The following is a 14,139-nucleotide window of genomic DNA, read 5'->3' as shown; positions in this document are numbered from 1 at the left end:
GGCTTACCTCGAAAGGTTTATTATATATATGGAAATAAGTCTATAATTAAATGTCTTCTACAGACCACTTAGGAAAATCAGTAATTAATTCTTATCTTCATATAATGTTCAAGCATAATACTTCATAATAAGCTCACTGATCTTGCGTTGCCCATAGCCACTTTGGAAGCATTTTGAGGTAGATGGTGACCCCTTTCTGAGCTGCTGGAAATTAGAGCCTTCTTCAGGGCACCTGTCTGTAGTACTGTTACTGGCCTAGTGGTTGTGCCTGGATTTTCTGTTAGGTTTACAGTGATGGAAGAGTTAATTTCCCATGTTATTCCTCCTTATCCCCCTGCCAGCAGCCTCCCTTCGGTCCTGCCTTCTGTTTTCCATCCCTGCTCCTCGTCCATCTGTCCACTGATGAACCTGAACAACTGTGGATCTCCTCTGCCAAACACTGAGCCAGATACAGTAAACAGTGGTGAGCAATCAGGTGTCCTGCTCTCAAGAAGCTTACAGTCCAGCAGGGGAGAAGGCCAAATGAACAGTGATCTCCAGCGTGATAAGACACGTCCGTCCGGGTCAGTGTAGTCTGTCATAGCGCTTCAGTGAGCTAGGGATCTGGGATTGGGTGGGTATTAGGCTAGGGTGAGGTCTTGCAGGAAGAGGGAATCCAGGAGGGAATAATTCAGAGAGAGGACACAGATGCAAAGCAAGTTGTAGAAATCTTAGCTGTGAACTTGATTTGTGGTTTGATGAATGGCGAGAAAAAAAGACCAAAACATACCAGTTCTGGGTTGGTAGTGCCACCCCCTGCCCCATTTTTACTGACAAAAAGTATAAAGATGGCTTAAAAGGATTTAGTATGCACCCAGGAATAAACAAGACTTGCCCATTCATTTTTCAGTGTTGAGAATGAAGGCTTTTAAACTTACTGTCTGTGGCTATTATAATTTATTAGAAAAATGCAGGGTTTTTTCCTGTTGTGAATGTCATCTGGAAGCTGACAAGTGAATTGGTTATAGCTGAGTAACAAGCAGGCTTTGTAAGACAGACAGTACTCTTTATTGACTCCTGTTAAGTGATTTTAGAGATCATTAAACATTTATTTAATATACAGTATCTTTAAAAAGCTAGAGTCATTTACATTCCTTATTGTCTTTTGACAACTTCATGACAGTTCTCTTTGAAAACAGTTATCTTCCTCGCTATTTAGACATCTCTAGAAGATGCTTTTAAAATGTGACCCTATTCAAATTGAACAGAAAGCTCTAAATTTCAGTAATAAGTTGAGTTTTAGTGACGTTCTCACTGAGGTGGATAGAAGATAGGAGTAAGATGAGGGAAAACACGAAATTCTTGAATATTTCTGTGTAACTTTATTATCGTATGTGGGATGGAGAGTCTGATCCTGCTTCCCTCTTAGATAGAGGGCTGGAATGGCTAATAGTATGCATAAGAGTTGTGACTTTGAATAATAAATATGCAATATTTAATAGAATGTATGAATTGCATCATGTCAAGTCCCACCTAGCACTTCCGGATCTTCATTCAGAAGATTCAGATCTAAATACTTGATCTGGATACTTGATCTAAAACTTAGGCAGTATGTTCTCCGCATAGGGCTGTGTTCTGTTGTGTGAAGCCTGTGTGGTCACAGGAGTTGACGGAAACACTTTCCATGGAAGTCTTGCTGATGAAGAAACATGAATGTGTTAATACCTGACTTCTACCAGAAAAAAGATCTTTATTATTTATGGATTTTCAGAAATCTGTGCTAAAGATACCTTAAGCTTTCCACCTGAGGCCCTTTTTCCTAAAGGCTGAACTAGATAAACATTCTTTGTTTTCACTTTGGAAAATGCACAGAAGAAATCCTGGATTACTGTGTGTTCAAATAGTGTGATCACCTTCTAAATATAAAAAGTGTAGCCTTTGGCTAAAATGGTTTTTGGAGTTTAATTTTCATAAGCACGAGCGCCAGGTAATAATGTACTTTTTAGATGAAATGGTATTGGTATCTTTCTAAGATTTTGTGTGTGTGTGTGTGTGTGTGTGTGTGTGTGTGTGTGTGTGTGTGTGTGTGTGTGTGTGTGCGCACACACACACACGCGCTCTCCAGCTTTGCTGTTTGTTTTACATAGAGTAGTAGCCACAGTTTCTTTGATCATGGCATTTTAAGGTGAAACCTGAGTTCACAGTTCTTGGTTAAATTACTGTAAGGTTAACAGTATCTCCTGGGCTTCCCTGATGTCTCAGTGGTAGAGAATCTGCCTGCCAACGCAGGAGACACAGGAGAGATGAGTTCCATTCTTTCTAAGTCAGGAAGATCCTCTGGAGAAGAATGCTTCCAAAGTGGAATAATACTGGATCCTCCACTCCAGTATTCTTGCCTGGAAAATCCCATGGGCAGAGGAGCCTGGCAGGCTACAATCCATGGGGTTTCAAAGAGTCAGACGCAATTTAGTGACCAAGCAACAACAACATAACACTATCTCTTAGAAAGTGGATTTTTTTTCTTTCTTTCTGATGAAAAGCCTTTCATTTAATAGTTTATTATGATTACAGTGGCATTGTATTAGCCAAGTTTACAGCGTGAATTCAGGATTTTAAGAGGTCTGTGTTATGAACATGGCCAAAAACGTTGATTCCAGCTGTGGTGTGTTCCCTGAGAACTGCGGTGGGTGAGTTGTGAAGGGCGAGAGGTGATGGGAACCCAGCTGGGAGGGAAACGTGGGAGGCGGCGGAGGCTGCAGGGGCTGCTGGCTGCGGAGATGCTGTGGGGAAGCACAGCTGGAGTGGTTTGACATCTTGAGCCTTCTCCTTGTGCCGTGGGGGTGTCCAGGGCGCCCGTGGTGTGGGGATCAGCAGGGCACCAGCCAGGATAGATGGGTCATCTCCAAGTCCTCCTGTTAGGATTCAGATGTTCAGGGAGATCCGTTTACTTAGCGATGTCATAGTCACGCCACTGTTGGCTGCTTCTGCCCCAGGGGCTGGTTCCTCTTGTCTTCTGTCTCCTCCGTCTTGGAGGATGGCAGAGCTCTCTGGCCTTGGTTTTCCTTTCTTGTCTGTCGGTGTCCTCTTCGCGGGTGAGCTCAGTTAGTTTTCTGCTTTTAAATGTATTAATAGCATCTTCCACATTCTGACCATTGTCAGGCTTCTGTCTCCAGGGCTGGGCCTCTCCTGCAAGTCTAACTGCCAACGGGAAATCAGTTACTTGGATAACAGTTGGCATTTCTGTCCTAATGTGTCCAAAGCTGAACCCCCAATTGTGCTCCCTAAAATCTGCTCCTCACCTCAGCTCAGGCTTCCCTCTCAGAACCTGAAGCCCACTTCCAGCTCAGCACACAGTCTCCAGGATCTTCTTGGATGTCTCCCCCTTTCTCTCCTCCCGCCCCTACCCTCCAGTTCATCAGCGGGTCCTGAAATGGATCCAGAGTGTCACCCTCCTCCCTGCCCCCTCCACGACCACATTTGGGGCAGAGCCACCAGGGTCTCTAACCTGTACAGTGTCTTCTAACTGGTCTCCCTCCAGCTTTTATCCCGGCCACCCTCCCTTCTTTTGTCACCCTCGTACCTGAGCAGCCCTTTCACTTTGAGTTCAGTTCAGTTGCTCAGTCATGTCTGACTCTTTGCAACCCCGTGGACTGCAGCACACCAGGTCTCCTTGTCCATCACCAACTCCCAGAGTTTACTCACTCATGTCCATTGAATTGGTAATGCCATTCAGCCATCTCCTCCTCTGTCATCCCCTTCTCCTCCCACCTTCAATCTTTCTCAGCATCAGAGTCTTTTCCAATGAGTCAGTTCTTCGCATCAAGTGGCCAAAATATTGGAGTTTCAGCTTCACCTTCCAATGAATGTTCAGGGCTGATTTCCTTTAGGATGGACTGGTTGGATCTCCTTGCAGTCCAAGGGACTCTCAAGAGTCTTCTCCAACACCACAGTTCAAAAGCATCAATTCTTTGGTGCTCAGCTTTCTTTATACTCCAACTCTCACATCCATACATGACTATGGGAAAAACCATGGCTTTGACTAGATGGACCTTTGTTGGCAAGGTCATGTCTCTGCTTTTTAATATGCTGTCTAGATTCCAGCATGCCACTCCCCTGTTTTCATTTTATTTGTAGTACTAATAGCATTCAAAGTCCTACAAATCACCCTTTATGCATGAAGCCACACTGATCAGAAGAAATGATAAAGACATAATTAGGAGAGGATAGCAGATCTCCCTTGCAGAAGAACTCCAAATGATTTATGTAGCAGAACTCTCTACCACTGACTGCTAGACTGCGTAGTGACTTTCTTCCAAAGGGTATAGTAGGGAAAGCAGGGAGTGAGTCTCCCACTGCAGAGAAAGCAGACAAGCCCTGCTGCAGCCTGGTGACCAGGTCAGCATCAGCACCGAAGCGATGTGATGAACGTGGCACCCCCCCCCCCGCCCCCGCTCAACCTCCCCTCAACGCATAGCCCCAGTCTAATCATGCGAAAAACATCCGGCAAATTCCAGTCCACGGACAGTCTACAAAATACCTGACCAGTACGTGTCAAGGTCATGAAAAACAAGGCAAATCAGAGAAACTGTTACAGTCGAGAGGAGTCTGAGATGATATGGTGACTGAATATAACGTGGCTGTCTTGGCTGGGATCCTGAGACAGACAAAGGGCTTTGGGACTAGACAGTAACTAACAGTGTGTTAATATTAGTTCATTAGTTGTGACAAGGGTACCATCATCAGGTGAGATGTTGTCAGTGAGGAAGCTGTCTTTGTAATTTTTTTGACAATCTAAAGGTATTGTAAAATGACGGGCATACTTAAAGAAAGGATCTCCTTTGCTACTCTCCCCTCTCACCCACTGTGCCAAGCCACCGCAATCTGTTTCTTTGTGGTTTCTCTAACTAACACTTTTGTCCTGGACATGACTTTGAGCTTCAGGGGCCATTTGGCACTGTCTGCAGACATCTCTTTTGCTGGGGTTGCAGGGAGGAAAGGCTGTAGGCTTTTAGTTGGGTGGAGAGCAGGCTTAATACCAAAGGATGCCTGGGGCAGCTCTCTGCTCCACAGCCCCACTTCTCCAGTCAAGAATTATCTGCCCCAAACGTCAATGCAGCTGAGGTTGAGAAACTCGCGTCGTTTTTCTCTTTGCCTTCCTTGTTTCCGACTACCGCCTCTATTTGTTTCTGCTTTATTTTTCTCCTTAGCACTCATCATCAGCATCTGATAGACTCTTTGTTTCCATGTTTGTTTGTCTCTCACCAGGAACTGTACCTTCCGTGAGGAGTTGATAGTTTGGTTTACTTATGTATCAGCAGCATGTAGAACTGTTCCAGACATGGTGGTCCAGCACAGTGGTGCCTGCATGCTCTGTAGTATCTGACTCTTTGCAGCCCCATGACCTGAGCCCACTAGGCTCCTCTGTCCATGAGATTTTTCAGGCAAGAATACTGGAATGAGCTGCTGTTTCCTACTCCCAGGGGATCAAACCCGTGTCTCCTGCATAGGCAGGCAGATTCTTTATCTGCTGAGCCATCGGGGAAAATAGGTATGGTAGATGTTCATTAAAGAGGTGTTGAATGAATCCAATAACGAAAGAAAAGTGAATTCACGATAGTGTGTGTGTGTATGTGTATATATGTATATGTTAAAAACTCACATAGTAAAGTGAAGGTGTAAACATTCCCCCAGCTGCCTATTCTCTAGAAGTTACTATTACTACTGTTAACAGTTTACTTCTTATCCATTCAGAATTTCTCAGTCATTTTTAAGCACATCCATGAACCATGCACGTATTTATCTCCCCTTCCATTTTGCAAACGTAAATGGGATTGGTTTAGTTTTCCCTGTTACTATATCTAGAGATCTTTACATGTCAGTGTATAGAGTACTCTCTTACGCTTTTTGATGACTCCATAATATTTTATTTGTAGAATTAAGCAAAAATATTTTGCAGTAGAATCGTGGATTGATATTTTGTTGTAAAGTGGATACTGTTGATAGTAACATTGTGTTCTAAAATAAAAGTGCTTGTGCAAACATCAACTTTTTAATGGTTCTTTAAAGCATTTTCTTTACATTTTATCCCTGGTTGGTAAATACCTCAGGATCAGGATCTTTGCCTTTTAAAATAATTCTATGAGTTGTTGAATTGCATGTACCTAGCATAGTCTGGGGCTTCCCTGGTAGCTCAGCTGGTAAAGAATCTGCCTGCAGTATAGGAGATGCCGGTTTGATTCCTGGGTCTGGAAGATCCCCTGGAGGAGGGCATGGCAGCCCACTCCAGTATTCTTGCCTGGAGAATCCCATGGACAGAGGAGCCTGGTGGGCTGCAGTCCATGGGGTCGCAGAGTGGGATGCAACTGAGCAACTGAGCGCAGCATAGCAGTCTGTCTACCATTGGGTTCTCGATACCTGAGTATTAGATACCTGAGTATTAGATCTGTGGACCAAATTATGAGAGAGTTTTGGGAAAAGATTGCCTTATTTTGTTTAAATACCAGTTGTTCTAGAGGCCCAAAATCTGTCTTCTTTCCTGACTTGATCTGGTGAGAAGACGTAGTTACTAAAGAACAAGTTAGGCTGCCCAACTTCAATGTGATTCAATATCAGTTAAGCGTCTAATTGCTTTCAGCATATCAGCTTTTTCCTTTTTTTTCCCTAATGAAATGACTCATGGGGCAAAGTTGGTGGTCGCTGAGTTAAGCTCCTCTGAATCTAAGTTGCCGTGCTAATTTCCCCTGGCTGTTTGGCCAGCCCTCCAGCCTGCTGTTTCTCTCAGCTTGGGGAGCAGTCCCATTTCCCAGGTGTTCATCGGAGAGGTCCTTTTCAGGGCCACAATCCTGTCCTCTTATGAAGCTGCCTTGATTTACCAAGTGAATGATGTCGGCCCCTAGGGAAACAGTTGATCTGAAGGTAGTTGTCTTGCTTCCCAGCCAGGCTCCAACCCAGTGGTCTTGGCTGCCTTCCCACTGGTTCAGGCACCCCTTTCTCAAATGTCCTCTTTCCTCCCGCTTCACCCTTGGACCCTCTGCAGTGCTTGCTATCTTGCTCATCCGGCCCCTCTGCATGTGGTTGCTTAGATGATTTAGTTTTCCATGTGTTTGTGTTTTGTGTTCAGGGGACAGGTTATTCAGAGCCCTGAAGACAGTGGGCCCTCTCAGCACTGGTTGTGGGTAGCAGTCATAACACCCCAGTGCTGATGCCAAGATCCATGTCCCTGGTTGAGGGAGGGCAGCTCCTGTTGGACATCAAGTGCTTGGTCTTCTCTTTCTGAACAGACTTTTTTTGGCTCAGTTTGTTGGTTTAGAAATGACCTCAGTATTAAACTTGATGATATAATTATTTTAATACCTTTAAATAGTTATATAGTGCCAAATGAGATGCTAAACCCTTGTATTATGTAGGGAGTGAACTTAATCATTCTTATAAAGAAATATAATTTCAGGATAAAGTTTGAAATGAGATTGTAAGCTATCATTATGGGAGGTTATATAAAACCACCATTGAGAGTTTTTTTGGGTGTTCTGATTTAGTTGTCCGAACTGTAATAGTGTTAAGTTCATGAGGTTTTGAGCACTTAATTTACTGTATATAAGGAAATGTAGGCTTCCCTGGTGGCTCAGATGGTAAAGAATCTGCCTGCAATGCAGGAGACCTGGGTTCAATCCCTGGGTCAAGAAGATCCCCTGGAAAAGGGAATGACAACCCACTCCAGTATCCTTGCCTAGGAAATACCATGGACAGAGGAGCCTGGTGGGCTACAGTCCATGGAGTCACAAAGAGTCAGACATAACTGAGCAACTAACACTTTCACTTTTCACTTCATGTAAGTAAATATAAACAAAGACTAGTGGTAAAGAATTCTGCCTGCTAGCGCAGAAGACACAAGAGACGTATGGGTGGGGAAGATCCCTTGGGGAAGGAAATCGCAACCCATTCCAGTATCCTTGCCTGGGAAATCCCATGGACAGAGAAGCTTGGTGGGCCCCAGTCCGCAGGGTCACGAGTTAGACACGACTGAGCATGCACACACCCACACCAAATGGAAACAGTCTTCACTGTGTACGTTTTTCAGTTCAGTTCAGTCGCTCAGTCGTGTCTGACTCTTTGCGACCCCATGGGCTACAGCTCGCCAGGCCTCCCTGTCTATCACCAACTCTAGGAGTTTACTCAGACTCACGTCCATTGAGTCGGTGATGCCATCCAACCTTATCATCATCTGTCGTCCCCTTCTCCTCCCGCCTTCAATCTTTCCCAGCATCAGGGTCTTTTCAAATGAGTCAGTTCTTTGCATCAGGTGGCCAAAGTACTGGAGTTTCAGCTTCAGCATCAGTCCTTCCAATGAATGTTCAGGGCTGATTTCCTTTAGGATGGACTGGTTGGATCTCCTTGCGATCCAAGGGGTTCCCAAGAGTTTTCTCCAACACCACAGTTCAAAAGCATCAATTCTTCAGCACTCAGCTTTCTTTATAGTCCAACTCTCACATTCATACATGACTACTGGAAAAATAGCCTTGACTAGACGGACCTTTGTGTACCTTTTTAGCAGTCAGTTATAGTTGCCTTCTGGAGAAGGAAACGACAGCCCACTTCAGTATTCTTGCCTGGAGAATCCTGTGGACAGAGGAGCCTGGTGGGTTGCCATCTATGGGGTCGCACAGAGTCGGACATGGCTGAAGCGACTTAGCATGCATGCATGCATGCATTGGGGAAGGAAATGGCACCCCATTCTTGCCTGGAGAATCCCAGGGATGGGGGAGCCTGTTGGGCTGCTGTCTGTGGGATTGTACAGAGTTGGACACGACTGAAGTGACTTAGCAGCGGCAGCAGTATACTTGCCTTCAAGGTTGAAGTGCAGGAATAAATTTTGTTGTTACAGCTGGCAGATGGTCATTAAGATCATTGGAGTCAATAAACTGAAAATTGTTCTTGACCTTAGTAATTCTAGAAATATTAGCAGTGTTGATACTTCTATTGGAAAACCATTGCACTTACTCATATTCTGTGTAGATGGCAAATGCTGTATTAAAATGTGAGGTCTGAAACAAGCCTCAAGAAAAAATGTACACTTTTTGTTCATTTCCCTGAAGTAATGTTTCTTATTTGCTTGGCTCGTAGGTGCCTGACAGTTAAGCGATGGGGAGGCACTTGGCCTCGCTTCTGCTTCTGCTGCGCCTCCTCCAGCATTTCGGAGATGGTGATGGAAGCGGAACGCTGGAACAGACGCCCTTGCAGTTCACACATTTCCAGTACAACGTCACAGTGCATGAAAACTCTGCAGCGAAAACCTATGTGGGGCATCCCGTAAAGATGGGTATTTACATGACAGATCCACTGTGGGAGTTAAGGTACAAAATCATCTCAGGAGACAACGAAAACCTGTTCAAAGCTGAAGAGTATGTTCTTGGAGACTTTTGCTTTCTGAGGATAAGGACCAAAGGAGGAAATACAGCTATTCTCAACAGAGAAGTGAAAGACCAGTACACGTTGATTGTCAAAGCAGTGGAAAAAAATACTAACGCTGAAGCACGAACAAAGGTCAGGGTGCAAGTACTGGATACAAATGACTTGAGACCCCTCTTCTCCCCAACCTCGTACAGCGTGTCTCTACCTGAAAACACAGCCATAAGGACCAGTATCGCGAGAGTCAGCGCCACGGATGCAGACATAGGCACCAATGGAGAATTTTACTACAGTTTCAAAGACCGAACAGACATGTTTGCCATCCACCCCACCAGTGGCACCATCGTTTTAACGGGCAGACTTGACTACACAGAGACCAGTGTCTACGAGATGGAGATTCTCGCCGTGGACCGCGGCATGAAGTTGTACGGTAGCAGCGGCATCAGCAGCATGGCCAAGCTCACGGTTCACGTAGAGCAGGCCAATGCATGTGCCCCCGTGATATCAGCCGTGACCTCGTCACCTTCCGAACTGGACAGGGACCCCACGTACGCCATCGTGACTGTGGACGACTGTGATCAGGGCGCCAATGGGGAGGTCGCTTCTTTAAGCATCGTGGCGGGAGACCTCCTTCAGCAGTTCAGAACAGTGAGGTCCTCTCCGGGGAGCAGAGAATACAAGCTCAAAGCAGTTGGCACCATCGACTGGGACAGTCATCCTTTTGGCTACAACCTGACGCTCCAGGCGAAAGACAAAGGAACTCCTCCCCAGTTCTCTTCTGTGAAAGTGATCCATGTGATTTCACCGCGGTTCAAAGCGGGGCCGGTCAGGTTTGAGAAGGAGGTTTACAGAGCAGAAATCAGCGAATTTGCTCCTCCCCACACACCCGTGGTCATGGTAAAAGCCACGCCTAGCTATCCTCATTTGAAGTATGTTTTTAAAAGCACACCTGGAAAAGCTAAATTCAGTCTGAATCACAACACTGGTCTCATTTCCATCTTAGAGCCCCTGAAAAGACAGCAGGCATCCCATTTTGAACTCGAAGTCACAACCAGCGACAGAAAAGCCTCTACCAGAGTCTTGGTTAAAGTCTTGAGTGCCAACAGTCACCCTCCGGAATTTACCCAGACAGCCTACAAAGCATCTTTTGACGAGAACGTGCCCATTGGTACCACGGTTATGAGTGTGAGCGCTGTAGACCCTGATGAGGGTGAGAACGGGTACGTGACTTACAGCATTGCGAACTTAAATCACGTGCCGTTCGTCATTAACCATTTCACAGGCGCCGTGAGTACTTCAGAAAACTTGGACTATGAGCTGATGCCACGAGTTTACACTCTGAGGATTCGGGCGTCAGACTGGGGCTCGCCCTACCGCCGGGAGGTTGAGATTCTTGCCACCCTCACTCTCAATAACTTGAATGACAACACACCCCTGTTCGAGAAGATAAATTGTGAAGGAACGATTCCCAGGGATCTGGGCGTCGGGGAGCAGATATCTACCGTCTCTGCTATCGATGCCGATGAACTTCAGTTAGTGCGATACCAGATTGAGGCTGGAAATGAACTGGACTTGTTCAGCTTGAACCCCAACTCCGGGGTACTGTCATTAAAGCAGTCTCTGATGGATGGCTTAGGGGCCAAGGTGTCATTTCACAGCCTGAGAATCACGGCTACAGATGGAGAGAATTTTGCTACCCCGTTATACATCAACATGACCGTGGCTGCCCTTCGCAAGCCAGTCAGCCTGCAGTGTGAGGAGACGGGCGTGGCCAAAATGCTGGCGGAGAAACTCCTGCAGGCGAACAAGCTGCACAACCAGGGGGAGGTCGAGGACGTCTTCTTTGATTCCCACTCTGTCAATGCTCACACGCCCCAGTTCACAAGTACTCTTCCAGCTGGGATCCAGGTCAAGGAAAACCAGCCTGTGGGTTCCAGCCTGCTTGTCATGAATGCTACTGATCTCGACACTGGCTTCAACGGGAAGCTGGTCTACGCCATTTCCGGAGGAAATGAAGATAGCTGCTTCATTATGGACATGGAAACGGGGATGCTCAAAATCCTGTCTCCCCTTGACCGTGAGACGACAGACAGGTACACCCTGAACATCACAGTGTCTGACCTGGGCCTGCCACAGAGGGCGGCGTGGCGTCTGCTGGAGATCCGAGTCCTGGACGCCAACGATAATCCACCTGAATTTTTACAGGAGAGCTACTTTGTTGAAGTGAGTGAAGACAAAGAGATAAATAGTGAAATCATCCAGGTGGAAGCCACAGATAAAGACCTGGGGCCAAATGGACACGTGAGGTACTCTATTCTCACGGACACAGACAAGTTCTCAATCGACAGCATGACTGGCGTGGTTAAAATCCTGAACCCCTTGGACCGTGAGGAGCAGCACGTGCATTACTTAAAGATTGAAGCCAGGGATCAAGCCAGGGAAGAACCCCAGCTGCTCTCCACCGTGATTCTCAAAGTGTCGTTAGAGGATGTGAACGACAACCCGCCCAAGTTTGTTCCCCCTAATTACCGCGTGAAAGTTCGAGAGGACCTTCCGGAGGGGACCATAATCATGTGGTTAGAGGCCCATGACCCTGATTTGGGTCAAGCTAGTCAAGTGAGGTACAGTCTCCTGGACCACGGAGAAGGAAACTTTGATGTGGATAAGCTCAGCGGAGCCGTGAGAATCATACAGCAGTTGGACTTTGAGAAGAAGCAGGTGTATAACCTCACGGTGAGGGCCAAAGACAAAGGGAAGCCCGTTTCTCTGTCTTCCACTTGCTACGTTGAAGTTGAGGTCATCGACGTGAATGAGAACCTCCATCCACCGGTGTTTCCCAGCTTTGTGGAAAAGGGTGCGGTGAAAGAAAACGCCCCTATTGGTTCTTCAGTCATGAAGGTGTCCGCTCGTGACGAGGACACGGGACGAGATGGGGAGATCCACTACTCCATTCGAGATGGCTCTGGTGTTGGTGTTTTCAGAATAGATGAAGAAACAGGTGAGTGTTCTCTTCACGCTGGCTTGCTCTTCCCTCTCATTTCTTTCTCAAGTCAATGTCCCCCGTGTTGACTCCTTCACAGTTCCCCTTTGGCCCCTAGGGCGCAATGCACATCCGTGCTTTTTGTCCCGTGGCCTGTGTCTTTGTGTAGTATGGAACCAGAGGAACCTGAATTGAAATCATGACCCCTGATCCTGATCTCCAGGTTTGTTCTGTATTTTATCAAAAGCATCACTGTGATTTTTCTGTAGCTCTTGAGAGGCCCTTCCAAAGTTTTTCCAGCTGGTGCAGGTGCAGACATAAGCGACCACTCTGCTACCTAGCATGCTATTCAGACGTTAGTGCACACCTGCGAATAAGGGAGCCTACAGAGAGAAGACCGCGCACGTTCTCTAAGTTTCATTTGAAGGGCAGATGTAGGCTCTAGAAGGTTGAGTTGGAGGGACCTGGCTTTGAATTGTGGCTGTCTCAGCTGTTAATTTGATGGTCTTGGACAAATTGAATATCCTCTTAAAATTGACTTCCTCCACCTATAAGATGGGGGCACTCCAATTTACTGAAAGATTTTTGTGGGGATAAAGTGAAATAACGTCTTAGCGTCTGTTGTTTAATGCCTTTTGGAAGTAGTAGCAATGCTCTCTTATACATCCTTCCTCCTGGAATGAGGCCCTAAAAACAGAACATCCAGGACAGTCATTTATGCTAGAGTATATATTTATTATTTTGCATTTTGTACATACCTCTAATTTAACTGCTTTTCATGGATTTTATAGTTATATGTCAGTCTCCCCTGCTGGCGCGTGAACCGTGTTATTAGTTTGCTGGGGCAGCCATAACAAAGGTCTGCCACAGACATGGTGCTTAAACAACAGAAATTTATTTTTTCACGATTGCGGAGGCTGCCAAGTCAAAGATCAAGGTGTTGGCGGAGTAGGTTTCTCCCAAGCCCTCTCTCCTTGGCTTGTAGTTGACCCATCTTCCACTGTGACATCACACGAACCTCTCTGTTTGTGTCTGTGTCCTCATCTCTTTGTATGAGGGACCGCCCCCTCATTTTAACTTCGTTTTAACTCGTTTATCTCATTTGGGGCCCTGTCTCTAAGGACAGTCATGTTTTGAGGGACTGGGGATTTAGGACTTGGACACATGAATCTTGGGAGACACAGTTCATAACAAAACTACCTTTAAGGACAGGCTTCTAGCGCAGGTATTTTGTATCCTCAGCACCCACCAGATATTGCCTGATAGAAGCTGCTTATTACAGGGTAAAAGATTGAATGAGTAAATTAAAGGTTATTTTTGTTTTGAATGTCCTGCCTTCTGAAACTGCTAGGGGAAATAAAGGGAAACTGGGTAACCCCAGCAGTCATCAGCCACAGACGGACTTCGGTTTGTTTATTAATCTCACTGCTATTTCCTTTACGAATATGTCCATTCTAAAAGGCATATTTTTTTCTTATTGTTTTAAATCTTCAAGTTTTTATTCAGTAATACCACAGATAAGTTCTTCAGTCAGTACCCACCCGAGTATGCAGTTCCATGTCTAATAGGTGAACAGCACATGAAAAATGTAATTATTGTCCTAGAAATAAGTGATTTCAGAGGATACACAATTTTTAATGTGTTTTTGTTTATTCAGAGGATTCTTTCTCTAGTGAATTACATACTTCTATTATGTGGTATTGGAGAAGGCAATGGCACCCCACTCCAGTACTCTTGCCTGGAAAATCCCATGGACGGAGGAGCCTGGTGGGCTG

The 14,139-nt window shown here is 45.8% G+C and overlaps 1 protein-coding gene across 6 annotated transcripts in view; it reads left to right on the top strand.

Annotated features, from left to right (window-relative positions):
- The window catches only part of FAT1 (FAT atypical cadherin 1), a 121,645-nt gene that overhangs the window by 6,184 nt on the left and 101,322 nt on the right, over positions 1-14,139 (top strand). For all 6 annotated transcript variants that reach the window (XM_040243106.1, XM_040243104.1, XM_040243105.1 and 3 more), the window contains exon 2: positions 9,100-12,382. In XM_040243106.1, the coding sequence (XP_040099040.1) occupies positions 9,118-12,382 (3,265 nt within the window). In that variant the 5' untranslated portion in view covers positions 9,100-9,117. The remainder of the gene's footprint in view (positions 1-9,099; positions 12,383-14,139) is intronic.

Source organism: Oryx dammah, unplaced genomic scaffold, assembly GCF_014754425.2.
Source record: "Oryx dammah isolate SB20612 unplaced genomic scaffold, SCBI_Odam_1.1 HiC_scaffold_7, whole genome shotgun sequence".
NCBI classification, from domain to species: domain Eukaryota; kingdom Metazoa; phylum Chordata; class Mammalia; order Artiodactyla; family Bovidae; genus Oryx; species Oryx dammah.
This window is presented reverse-complemented; position numbering and strand designations above follow the sequence as displayed.